Here is a 13,541-nt window from a genome sequence, read left to right as displayed (position 1 = left end):
CTACTATAATATTTTAGAAAATAAAAAACAATTACATTTATTTATTTCAATCTCAAAATTACAAAAATATATTAATATAAATATCACTACAAAAGACCAAGTGAAAGTTTTAAATATATTACTGTATTCAAATCAAAAAACATTTATATTAAAAAAATTTAAAATCATCACATTTCAAAAAAGTGCAAAAATTTCTAACCATATGGATGATGATTACTATAGAAAGATAATTACTATAAATATACTATATCGGTCATGTTCATATAAATACACCAATAAACTGTATTACTAAAATGTTAGGGCATTAGCCATCTGATTAACATAACATCAAACAGATCTCAATGAAACAAATTAGACTTATGTTAAAAGACTCAAAATCATTCAAATAATGAATAATGTAAAAACCACAAATTTCATTTAATCACAATTTACCCCCAAATAGTTGAGTATTACATGCACACATTTCATAATTCTAGTGATCATGCTCCTAAAACATGTGGGATGCAATTTTTTTTTACAACACAATTTAATATATTACTTTCTTATTTCTTAACAGTAGCCCATATGTTACCAATTTAGTATAACTTTTGGTTTATTTATTGTCTCATTCATTTTACTTCACTTTTATTTGTATTAGATATAAATTTAAATACCAATGAAAAATATTTCACTTTCTCTTCTATATTTTATATCTCAATTCCAATTATTATCATAAAATATATTTATTATTATCAGTAGTAATTTACAACAACAAAATTATATTATCAATGTCATGTCATCAAAACATTTATATAAGAATAAATCAAATTTTAATATTATGAATGAAAATTTAATATTATTTATTTTTCAAATATTTGTCGTATACTAACTTTATAGACAAATAATTAATAATAACAATAAATTTTTAAAATTATTATTTATATTAAATTTTAAACTTTAATAATTATTATAAATACTATTTTAATTAATTATATCAATAGTAGTTAACTTTTTAAAAAAATATTGAAAAATAAGTTATTTTCCTTTTTTCAAAATCAAGTTATCACATAGCTTCTGAGCTAAGATTTCTACATTAATCATACAAATTTGATAGACAAAATTTAATAAATAATTGACCATGTTGCATCTTAAAGGGACTCCTTTGCCATTGTCCTCGCCCTTATCCTCTCTTCTTGTGTGCACACTGTTCTGCTTCTTAATTTCAAGCATATAATTTACATTGCATTTTTCTTTATTTTAATTAAAAGTGAACATGCATTTAATTATTATTAAATTAAAATATATAATTTTAAATAATTAATATAAAATAATACATTTTAAAATATATAGTTTTATAAAATAGTATTAAAAATTTATGTGGCAAATTTTTAGTGATTTTAAAATAATAAACTATTTAATTATCTAATTTCTCAAGTAAAAAAACAATTATTTTATTATTAATGCATAAAAGTATGTAATTAAAAATAATATCAAACGATTTAAAATTATTATTATAAAATAATTATTAAAATAAAATAAATTTATATTAAAATTATAATATACATAAAATTATTATACTTTATTAATTTTCGTAACATTTACAATTCTTTGAAATTTGAATTAATAATATATACCAGGATAAAAATAATAAAAGAAACAGTATATAAAAAGTCAATTAAAAACCACATTCTTATTAATTATTTGTACCATTACATTAATTTTAAAACATAATTATAGTAATTAAGTATTTAAGGAGGATGAATTTTTATTAAGTATAATATATTTTATTATGTTATAATTTATAATTTTATCATCAGTGAATCAGATTTCAACTTTATCAAGTTACATTATTATTTTTCCTTATATATTTAATACAAATGACTCAAATTCAAAAAAATATATTAAAATACTATTTTATCTCAGCGTCCTAAGATATCTCTGATTATAATAATAATATTATTACTGTTTTAATTATTATCATTATTATTAGTATTAATATTACATGTGCAGTACCATAACTGACTACCACGTGGAATTATTAGCACAAAGTTTGATATTTTTTTATTTTAAAAGTTAAAAATACAAAAGTTTCTGGTCCATTATTTGTGTACGTGTACTCGCATTTCAATGAAGGCTGAGATAAAAGTCGCCCCACCATTAACCATGGTTCAGCGCAGCACTGAAACAAAAAATTAATAAACCCTTACATGTAAAAAAACATAATATTTTTCTGTATTTTATTCATCCTCAATCTTCTACATCCTGTGCTTCCATTCCATCTCATGGCTAAGCCGAAGGCTCCAAGACGAACCCTAGAGTCATACTCAGTCAAACACATAAGCAAAACCATTAGAGGTAAACTCACTTTCTATTTCTCACAAAACAATTTTGACAAAAAATTATTGGATTAAATCAGACTAATTTTGTTTTGTGCTAGCTCCATTTTGCTTTCCTCAATCCAAAGGCTCTTTTTGTTGTTGTCTCTCAGCTGCTGATTGCGTGCTCATGCGACCGTCGGATCCGGCTAAACCCTCATATGTGGCCAGGATCGAAAGGATCGAGGCGGATGCGCGTGGCGCAAATGTGAAAATTCATGTTCGCTGGTACTACAGGCCAGAGGAGTCAATTGGGGGTCGCCGTCAGTTTCATGGCTCAAAGGAGGTTTTTCTCTCTGATCACTTTGATGTTCAGAGCACCGACACAATCGAAGGCAAGTGTACCGTCCACAGCTTCAAGAGCTACACAAAACTGGATGCGGTTGGTAACGATGATTTCTTCTGTCGGTTTGAGTACAATTCCTCCACAGGTGCCTTCAATCCTGATAGAGTTGCAGTGTGAGTCTACCACTTTTATTTTAGATGCTCAGATATATTTTCTATTGTAGTCTCTGCTGCCCTAGTTTCAAAATTTGTTTGATTTTTGGTAAAATTTCTTGTTGGAATGAATGGACTTTCTCTCTTTATTTTACTTAGCTGCCATCAATTTCGAAACTTAACTTAATGGCAAATTCTAAGTTTCTGTTGGTTAGTCTGGTAATGGCTCAGATTACGGGATTATTCTATAATATATTTACTCGGTTTATGTTATTAGGATTTTATATGTTGAGTTGGAAATGGTAAGCATTGACTTTTTGTTAGATTCGAGAAGCTGTGAGATCTTTCTTGAATTCTGCTGACTCTGCCTGATAGAAGTTGTTTAAAATTTCATTGCAGGTATTGTAAATGTGAGATGCCTTACAATCCTGATGACCTAATGGTCCAATGTGAGGGCTGCAGTGACTGGTAAGTAAAATATTTAAAGTGATTTATCATTAAATTATCGGCCTTCCCTCTTATCCTGATCTATGTAAGATGTCTGTTTGATTTTGTGAAGACTGGAATGTTCAGTTCTTTGAATATCTTGCATTGTTCTGATGGAACTTTCAGTTCTATTTGTCCTTTGTCCTTTTTTTTTTCCTTTGCTGTATCATTTGAAAAGAGTATTTTAAATCAGCAGTAACTATGCAGACATCATTTTGCCTTGTATGTCACTTTTCACTTGGACTATTCTTCACTGTAAACAGCCAGTGTTATCTATATTGGTCTGCTGTGCAGTTTTTTTCAACCTGTTTTTTTTTTTTGCTTTTGACTAGGCTGTGGGTGATTTCTACCCTACCCTTCTCATTTCTCTTTAAATGGTTACTTATTTATGCATATACTTATATTCAAAGTTATCAAACTTGCAATTTAACTGGTAAAATTGCTCGAGTTTATTCTCAAATGCATAATCGGTTTCACGGAACTCAGTAGGATCATTGGGGTAGATCGTGTATTCTTTTTCCTGATTGATGTCTTCGTCCACAATGCCAGTTAAAATTTATACAATCAAGGTCATTCTTGATTAATTTCTCCTTTATAGTTAGTTTACTAAAACTAACTAAGAATTAACCTTTATACACTAAAGAAATGATAAGACCTCCAACTATGTTAAACTTCTGCATAAAATGTGTTTATCACATACTCAAATGAATTCTGCCAAACTCACGAGTTCAACCCCAAGTTGGGTGAAATCATGTGAGCTTAAATATTAAATGAATCACCAGTATTCAATTGTAAGTTGGTGAAACAGAGTGGTCCTTTGGCGCTGGTAAGGCACCAGTGACCGAGCACATGGATGTAAAGGTGTCATTTCCATGATTTGCAGGCTTCTGTATGTGCTTTTAACAGACAAGGCTCTGCGACCTTTGCCATTGCAGAGCATGGCATTGCATGTTCACTATCACTATCACCGACTGCCACCGTGACCTCACACTCCTCTGCATTCTCTTGAATGTTTGGGGCGGCTCTAGTTAATGGGCAGCTGATGAGCCAGGTCATACTTAGGGTTTCAATGTTTTAGTTTGAATCCAACAACTTTTTCTTTTGTTTTTATGAAAACGTAACAAAATATAATAAACTAAATAATACTAATAATTCCAAAATAAAGTGTAATAAATATATAGTAATATAATAAAAGTATAGAATATAATAAAAAATATGATATTATTGCAAAGTATGAACAAATATTTAAAGCATAATGTTGTATGCACTTATGCCACATTTTTTAGTTGGTATTGATTAAACTTGCTTACCAGTAATGCAATACTAGATTTAGCTACTTCGTTGCCGGATTCAAAACATCCAATTATTACGTTATTTATAGACATATATGAAGTAAATTCTTATGGAATTTATGGAGCTGCCCACACATTGCGTATATTCATGGATTGTTGCATGCATTTAAGTGTTATGCAACCGTTTTTGTGTTGGTTATTGACATCTGGGTCGTAGCTTAAGAGAACTAAGTTTCTTTTAATTATAACTATTTGTACTTGTTCTTGGCCATATAAGTAAGATCGAGATGGAACCTAAAGCAAACAATACTTTAGTTGGCCATGTTATTCGTCTTTCTTAATTTGGCAAACCATGTCATCAGCCACTGATAAGGTGTTTCATTAATTTCTTATTTCTTTCCTTATTGTGGTTATCTACTATAGTATAGACAATTATCAAAGCTACCTTGTTTCAGGAATTTCATATCTTGTCTAAAATATGGTAACAAATTCATCAAAAAAGATCATGCACTTGAATTCATTATTGTACTTTAGTGCTTCCACTCTTCATGTATGCATGCAGTGACACTCAAGTTAACGTGCCAAATTCATAGCATAAATCTGATGTTCCCTATAAATATTTGTCTGAGTTGATAAAACATGGTTAAACCATTGTAGTCAATAGCATACTATAGCACAGTGGGGGAGCGGCCCTAATGGGATTCAAATAGACGCAAAACCTGTGGCTATTGATGACCAAGATTTTCAAACTCGTGGGACTTTCATATACTTACTCTTCGATTCAACTTATAAACTCATAAGAATTTACCTAAAATAAATCTGTTAATGACATATATGCATAAAAGAATACTCTTAATACAACAATAATGTAACTTTTCAACTTCACAAGAAAGGTAGCAAATCACAACAGTAAAGTATGATATATAGTACATTCATTAGTACCCAATAAACTTGATGACTAAACCAAAACTCATAAAAACATAAGTTGTGGGTGTAATGATTCATTCAAAACCTACATTTAGTACCACACTCGTTCCTCATTTCTTGATTGGAGATTTATGTGAGTTTGCACCAGTTTTAAGAATTTACCGAGGTTAATCAGAAAAGAGTTCAATAGCGAGTTAACTTAATTTTTTTCTATTTAGGATCGTACACTCAAGAGTTTGATAACCTTGTTCATGGGAAGCAACACTGTTCAGGTTTTTTAAGTGTAAAATTGCAATTTCTCCCCCATTTTCTAATGTGTCTTTTGCTTTTAAAAAGTAGGATTTGAACTCTTCTTCCTTGCCCATTGCTGCATTGCATAAGAAAGTTACCTTTGTATTGACATTTTTTCCTTCATATTTTATAAGACTTTTTTTCCCAGTGTTTCTTTCATGTTTTTGCTTTAAGCTTCATTCTGCTAATTTTAATCTAATATGTTATGTTCTTTTTATACGGATAGTGAATGTACGATAAAATCCATGTGCATAATTATTCCACTGGCAATTCAAACAGTAGCACGTCCACAAACTAGCTAAGCAATAGCCTTTAGATTGGACGTGATGATCAACTAATTAGTTCATGCAACGACTGAATTAAATTCCTGAAACCTTAGTCTTAAAGGAAGAGAACATAACTTTTATTCATAGCAAATTTGTTATCCTCGTCAGTCTTACTATGGAACTAACTAAAGAGCTGCTTTGAATGTTGAGATGTTTTCCATATTGTTATTGGAGGCACAATAAATATGTAAGGTTTACTAGTAAGCCATTTTTAAGAATGGGCTTTTGAGATCTAGGGCCATTTAGTTTGTTTTATAAACCATGATGAATAGAAGATTTTTGACTTCGATACCTCTAAAATTAACATATTTGTGCATTGAAAATAACTTGTTTTGCAACACGTGCCATTATTTTGTGGATATCGGGCTGCGTGAATATAGTCTTCAGCAGGATAATTTATTTTTCAGGTTCCATCCTGCTTGCATAGACATGACTGTTGAAGAAGCCAAAAGACTTGACCACTTCTTTTGTGAAAGCTGCTCTGCCGAAGGTCAAAAAAAGTTGCAGAACTCTCATTCCGCTTCTAGACTCTCGGATACAAAGGTATTTCAAATAATTGTTATTTGATAACGTGAGTTGTTTTCACTTTTCATAACTTTATACCATTGAATCGACTCACCGAGGCTTTGGAGAGGTTTATACTTCATCTATCATCTATTGGTTTGCTAAATTCTATTCTATTGTCAAATGATTATATCCTCAATATCCTGTGATTCATGGTCACATGCGCATCAGTTGGTTCATTTGTATGTAGGAAGTCACCAATTGAGTAAGAGAATGAGTGCCATTGCAAATTAATATTTCTTTTGTTAAATAACAAAAAGTTTTTGTGACTGACATGCATTCGGTATTTCGTATCTTTTTCCAATCCTTTTTTGCTTAAATTAACGTTTCTTTCTGGTTAATGTGATTTTTAGGACTTCCTTTAGTATGGCTTTAATGCCTAAGGACAGTGCCACCATTTTATTTGTGCTAAACATTTATACCTGCCATGATATTTCACATAAAAATTATCAGTTTTGACCACCCAAATAGTGTAGATATCTGGATTCTTCTTCTTAGGCACTGCCATGGAATAACATTAATCTGTTATTGTTGAAGTTGAATGGTATTGGTCTGAAAAAAGGAAGGATTGATGTATTAATATGTGTGTGTTGCTTGGTATTGTGCAGGTGGACACTAAACGCCGTCGTAGGCAATAGTGTGATAGTATATAAAGCATGATAAAATGAGTTAGATATGTAATGAATGTACTGGAGAACTTGGATTCCTAATCCTGGGTAGGGGCCGGACAAAGACGGAGACAAAGTTATGTTGTTCTATGTTGTAGTCGTTCACTTTCGCATGGAAAGAGACTAGTTTGGAAACTTGTCATGTGTATTTGGTTGGAGGACAAATGCAGTTTCCTTTGAAGTGGAGGACGTGTTTATGTAATTATATAGTGTAGATTCTGTCTCTTCTTTCTGGTCCTTGTTCTGAGTCGGATGAACTTTTGTAAAGTATTTTACTTATTTATGAGAGCAGTAGACACTCAATTCTTTCTTTGTACTCATAAACATAGGCAGAGATCTAGATTTTCAATACACCGCTGAATTGCATGTCAATAGTGTCTCGTATCATTTTTCTACGTAGTGTCCTGCGAAATTGGAAAATACTTTTCTTTTTTTTTCATCAAAAGGATTCAGAATAATTTAAAAGTTAAAATTAGTTGATGTATGTAAAATTTGTTTAATCGTAGTTGCTTAATTTTGTTTTATAATTTTATGTCAATTAGTTTTAATCTATGGATATTTTAATTAAAATTTTATTAAATACTTAAAATAATTTTTTATTTTATAAATACATGTTATCTAACTTTCCTGTCAACAAGGTAACATGTTATTTTTTCATTTTTAATCTGTCGATTACTTAAAATTTTATTTACTTATTTCTGATTTTTCTTTTTTAAAATTACTCCTGCAAAAGTTTATTCCAACATCTTCGAACAATTTACGGATTCTTTGTCTCCGTTCTAGGACATTCTATTTGGGGCAATAATATAAGCAGTGGCATACCCCACTTCAAAGAGACAAAGACCTCTGAAATTATGAATGAATCTTGACCATTTGTTGTTGCCAGTAGGCTACACAGTATTTATTAAATTTTCCGTTAGGATTCTTTAATATTTAAATTTGTTTTATAAATTATACAATCTAAAATATAAATTTGTATTATAAATTGTATAATCTAGAATGCAAAATTATATTTCCTACAATTCAAAACACAAATTTATATCATGAATTTTATAATCTATATCATGTAAAAATAATTTTTTAAATTTTAGATCATGTAATAAAAAGTATCTACGTATTACACAACCTAAAACAACAACAAAAATTTACATTATTCTTTTCTATCAATTTCAGTTGGAGAATAATTAGAATTTTTAAACATATGGGAATTTAGGAAGAAAACCCCAATTTTCTTCTTTAAACACGAAACCTTTTCAAGCATGAACTTATGTTACAACTTCAATCATGGCCCATTTAAACATAAAACTACTGAAGCTCAACCTTTACACTCTAAATTAAAGCATTAATTGTAATTAACTTTAAAAAAAAATACATACATACACAACAAAACTCAACATATATTTGTTGCATTTTAAAATTCAAACGTTTAAGTTTGAATTGATTTCTTTTTAATCGATGGGATAGTTAAATTTAATTAACGGGACAATTTAATTGTAACTATGTGCACATTTTCTTTTTCAAATTTAAAATGTTGACATTAAAATTAAAATAGTACTAGTCAATCCTTAGATATATCTACAATTTAGAAATAAGTATATTGATAAAGAGAAGAAAGACATAGGCAAGATAAAGAAAAAGACAGAAGGATGATGAAGAGTTTAACATATTTTAAAATCTTAAAATTCACATCCATAACCCCACCGCAATTATACCATTTATTCTTAAATACAGGAAAACCATTGTCACTTTTTGTTTGTATTTTTTTTACATTTTAAATAGAAATATGAATCACTGTTAAATATTGCAATGGAAAATTTTTAAAATATTTTTTAAGAAACATTATAAAAATATTTTAATTTTTATTAACTACCATAATTATACAGCAACAACAACAAAAAAATTCATTACAACCATTTATATCTTTAGTTTCTTGTAGATAGTAGCAACTCAAAAAATAGTTAAAAAAAATAAAAGTATAAAAGATTCAAAAGAAAAAAAAATGTTATTGCACGATAGAAGTAAATATCTGGATTACTCAATTCAAAGAAGATATCATCCTCATATCCATTCCTATTTAATCAACATTATCTCGATCACATGACAATGTATCTTCATACCTTGTTAATCATAACGTATCCCATTAAAACAACTAACAAACACCATTCTTCACCATTAATTTCACCTAATCTTTTTGATCTTCATAAGGATCATAATTGCGGGGAAGAGTTATAAATTGTAAATTTAAAAGGTATGAAAAAAAAAACGATGATGAATTCTAAAACAAGAAATTGGCTTATAAAGATTGTGTTATGTTTTAATTAGTTTAAGTTAATTATAATTAATAAAAGTTTTTTTTTTTCAAAATTAAGATCTAATTGATAAGTTTATCCAAATTCTACACACAAAAACAACCCGTGAAAACTCTAGTTACAAAGAATCCAAGAATGTCATGCCCTATTTTCAAAAGTGAGGAACAAGAAACCAACAAAAAAAAATTGATAATATTCTTAATATTGTTAAATTTCAAATAAATTTTTATGCCGTGATTGTGTAATTCTGATTCTTATATAATTTTAATTACATATTTAATCTTTCACTTTCTAAAAGTTAATCAATTTTAGTTAATTGGTTATGTATCATCTTGTCATTAACAGCAAACATTAACTTATTTGTTCACATGATGCATTTCAAAGCTTATTGTAAGATCTTAGTTCAAAAATCTTAGATGAATAAGCCTTTAATATTACTGAGAAAACATGCAACACTTGTTGATTTCAATACGATGACATATTAACGACGTAATGTGTATGTTAAAAAAATAATTTTAATTAATATAAGTTTAAATAATTGTAATTGATAGTAATAAAAATATTTTTCTAATTTATTTCAATTAAATTTTTTTCACAAATTATATCTAAAACATAAATAAAAAAGTAATTAGTTTTGATACTATATTTATATATTTTTTTCTATATTCAATGATAGTTGAAGTAATGTTTCCTGTATTCAGGTCCACTTTCTCACTTTTAACAGTGTAACTCTCACAATAATAATAAACCCAAATTTAAATACATTAATATTATAGTTTATCTTAAATTATATTTTTTAAAATTTCTTCTAAAACATGAATTATATTCCTTTTAAAATTCGAATTATAGAATTAAGAAAGATCGTGCAGCTAGAACACACCTCACGTACTTTCTAGTTGTATTTATTATAGTAAGAGTAAAACTGAGATATAGGATTAAAACGACGTCGCCGTCAAGCGTCTAGCTAGTGTCGTACAGAATTATGATTCCCACGCAAACGCACCGACTTATACACATTTATCCATCGAGGTCGGCATTTTCTGTCAATGGAACGCCTCCCCACGTTCTTTCGCCACGTGTCTCTCCTCCATTCGTCATATCACAGATCACTCTCTCTCTTTTTCCTCCCACCCTCGCACACCCTCACACCATCTTCACTCGCTCTATTATTCAAATCATGAATAAAAGTTAACAAACTCATTTATTCAATTATTTCTTTAGTAAAGATTGAAAAAAATTATCAAATCAATTAATAAAATTATAAATAATAGTCATTTGTTATTTAATTTTGGTCCGGATTAATTGTTTCTATATAAACATTTTAAAAAACAAACAATAATAGATGTCATATCTGTATTCTCTATCTATAATAAAAGTAAAAACATGCATTACTGTAAAACAGAAATATAACGTGCACGATGAATAAATTTAATATCATTAATCAATTCAGTCACCCTTTGTAATTTCATATAAATTAATTAAGAAGAGTTTGTTTATTACAGATGCAGGAGGTTGGGTTTGGAGCCAAATTCATAGGCGTGAATATAGAGAGATGCAAATAAAGGCGCGTGAATGGATCTCTTAACTTAATCCACACGTCGGTTAGCACCTTTTGATTTTCTTAATCGCGGATAGTGCGCGTGATGGCAAGTATAAATGGTGTCCCACTCTTGCAGCTTAAAATCATCCAACTCAATTCATTTCTCTTCTCAGAAACTCATCACTTTGCTTTTGCAGTGCCAGCTAAGTCTCTTTTGTTGAGTTTGTTATTGTTGTAAAATCAGTTACCGATCCGATCATGGCAGACGAAAGCCAGAACAAGTACGAGTCCCCTCAGAGCAGTGAGGTGGAGGTCCAGGATCGTGGAGTTTTTGACTTTCTCGGTAAGAAAAAGGAAGAAGAGAAGCATCAGGAAGAGGTGATCGTCACCGAGTTTGAAAAGGTCACAGTGTCAGAGGAGAAGAAGGAAGAAGAAGAAGGAGAGAAGAAGCACAGCCTCTTAGAAAAGCTTCACCGATCTGACAGCAGCTCCAGCTCTGTAAGTCTTTCTTTTCATTTCCATGCAAATATCTATATATTAATTTGTGTGTATAAGTTTGTCAACCTTTTCATGCAGTAGTTATTGATCATATCATATCCTTTAATCAGTGTTGAAATGTTTTTTTTTTTTATATGAAAATTTATGTTAATGAATTAAAAAATACTGATGAATATGCGTTTTATTAAACTATTAATTAATGTGTGTGCAGTCAAGTGAGGAGGAAGGAGAAGATGGAGAGAAAAAGAAGAAGAAGAAGAAGGAAAAGAAGAAAATCGAGGAGGACACAAGTGTTCCAGTTGAGAAAGTCGAGGTTGTTGAAACTGAGGAAAAGAAGGGATTCCTGGACAAGATTAAGGAGAAGCTACCAGGGCACAAGAAGACCGAGGAGGTTGCTTCTCCTCCACCACCACCACCACCTGCGGCGACCTCATCGGAACACGGTGAGGGTGGTCATCATGAAGGAGAAGGAAAGGAGAAGAAAGGTATATTGGAGAAGATAAAGGAGAAGCTTCCTGGTTACCACTCGAAGACAGAGGAGGAGAAAGAAAAGGAGAGTGGTGGTCACTGAGATTGAGACAAAGGCTTCTTTGTTGTTGGGTTTGTTGGAGATGATTGTGGTGTGCTTTGTTTTCCTTTCATCATATCAAAGCCTTGTGGGGTTTCTTATCTTTCGTGTTTCTTCATGCATACTTTACTTTTTATTATTGTGTATGTATCTATCTATCTTGCATATACAAAATGCTCGTTTAGGTTTCCCTTTTTTTTTTCTTTCTTTTTCATAACTTGGTTTGTTTGAAGTAAAAGGAAAAAAAATGTATTGAAACAAATTTAGTTCAATAATGTATTAATTATTTGTGTTTTAGGATTTCTTTTTTAGATAATAGTCGCTTTAATGCGTTCTAATAATTGTTGATTTCGTGCCTCCTCACCACGGTCCATTCATAACTGAATTCAACGAGTTTACGTCCCAATCCAATTAATTGAGATTTGACATTATTTGAAAATAGTTTAATTTATTTGGCATAAACATTTTATTATCTTACTAAATTTAAGCTTAGTTTTGATTTATCATGTGTTCACGTTCTTAAATTCAGAAAGTGAAGCATAAGATAATCAATTTGAAATACATTTCAAGTAGTGAATGAAAAATTAAATTGTTAATTTTGAGCATTTCTAGTGAAGGCTTTAATTATGCCACGGATTTTATAAATTACTCACTAAGTTTAATTTAATTTAAAGTTTTATTTTTTATACAAACGTTACCGACACATTTTTATGATTCAAATTTATGTGAATGCAAACTTAAATACGTAATTGTCTTTCTTATTTTGCAAGAATCATATAAGTCTACTTGAATTACTTATTCAAAGTGTTATACACATTCTTTTTAAATTTACACAAGTCCACACACATCCCCGTATCTATCAAACCTATACACAATATTTGTCAATTTTAAATAATTAAAACAGTTTCATAATTTAATAAAATTTATATAAAAAATAACATATATGCCTAAAATTTAATTTAAAATATAAAAATAATACATTTATATCAGTGAAGTGTCCTTTGAAGTTTCAAAATTCAAAATTGAACTCACTTAAACTTTTGAATTGAGGGAAATGTTGTTCTAGGGCTTTCTATTTGGGCCAATAATGGAAACAATGGCATACCCCACTTCAAAGAGACAAAGACCTCTGAAATTATGAATGTTGACCATTTGTAGACTATATACTACTCATATTAAATTTCCTTTAATGTTAAATTATTTGTTGGCCCTCTTGTAGGGTATACAACATTTTCTTCTTTTATGCATGCCCCATTCATGGACCTCACTTACAACTTCAT

The 13,541-nt window shown here is 29.7% G+C and overlaps 2 protein-coding genes across 2 annotated transcripts; both read left to right on the top strand.

Annotated features, from left to right (window-relative positions):
• The first annotated feature begins 2,151 nt into the window (after window positions 1-2,151).
• On the top strand, window positions 2,152-7,649 carry LOC108332024 (chromatin remodeling protein SHL). Its single transcript, XM_017567113.2, has 5 exons — window positions 2,152-2,334; window positions 2,468-2,813; window positions 3,192-3,260; window positions 6,522-6,657; window positions 7,287-7,649. Exons 1-5 carry the CDS (start codon window positions 2,262-2,264, stop codon window positions 7,314-7,316), a joined length of 654 nt encoding a protein of 217 aa, XP_017422602.1. The 5' UTR covers window positions 2,152-2,261; the 3' UTR covers window positions 7,317-7,649.
• A 3,509-nt stretch (window positions 7,650-11,158) lies between these two features.
• On the top strand, window positions 11,159-12,558 carry LOC108330642 (dehydrin ERD14). The gene is made up of 2 exons (XM_017565137.2): window positions 11,159-11,693; window positions 11,905-12,558. Exons 1-2 carry the CDS (start codon window positions 11,454-11,456, stop codon window positions 12,262-12,264), a joined length of 600 nt encoding a protein of 199 aa, XP_017420626.1. The 5' UTR covers window positions 11,159-11,453; the 3' UTR covers window positions 12,265-12,558.
• Window positions 12,559-13,541: the final 983 nt, after the last annotated feature.

This window comes from Vigna angularis, chromosome 4 (assembly GCF_016808095.1).
Source record: "Vigna angularis cultivar LongXiaoDou No.4 chromosome 4, ASM1680809v1, whole genome shotgun sequence".
NCBI classification, from domain to species: Eukaryota; Viridiplantae; Streptophyta; class Magnoliopsida; order Fabales; family Fabaceae; genus Vigna; species Vigna angularis.
This window is presented reverse-complemented; position numbering and strand designations above follow the sequence as displayed.

Excerpts from the sequence above, each read along its gene's own strand:
- LOC108332024 (XM_017567113.2), top strand. The coding sequence starts at position 2,262 with ATGGCTAAGCCGAAGGCTCCAAGACGAACCCTAGAGTCATACTCAGTC. Across the intron at positions 2,335-2,467 it reads CATAAGCAAAACCATTAGAG|CTGCTGATTGCGTGCTCATG; the intron begins GTAAACTCACTT and ends GTTGTCTCTCAG. Across the intron at positions 6,658-7,286 it reads CTAGACTCTCGGATACAAAG|GTGGACACTAAACGCCGTCG; the intron begins GTATTTCAAATA and ends GGTATTGTGCAG.
- LOC108330642 (XM_017565137.2), top strand. The coding sequence starts at position 11,454 with ATGGCAGACGAAAGCCAGAACAAGTACGAGTCCCCTCAGAGCAGTGAG. Across the intron at positions 11,694-11,904 it reads CTGACAGCAGCTCCAGCTCT|TCAAGTGAGGAGGAAGGAGA; the intron begins GTAAGTCTTTCT and ends ATGTGTGTGCAG.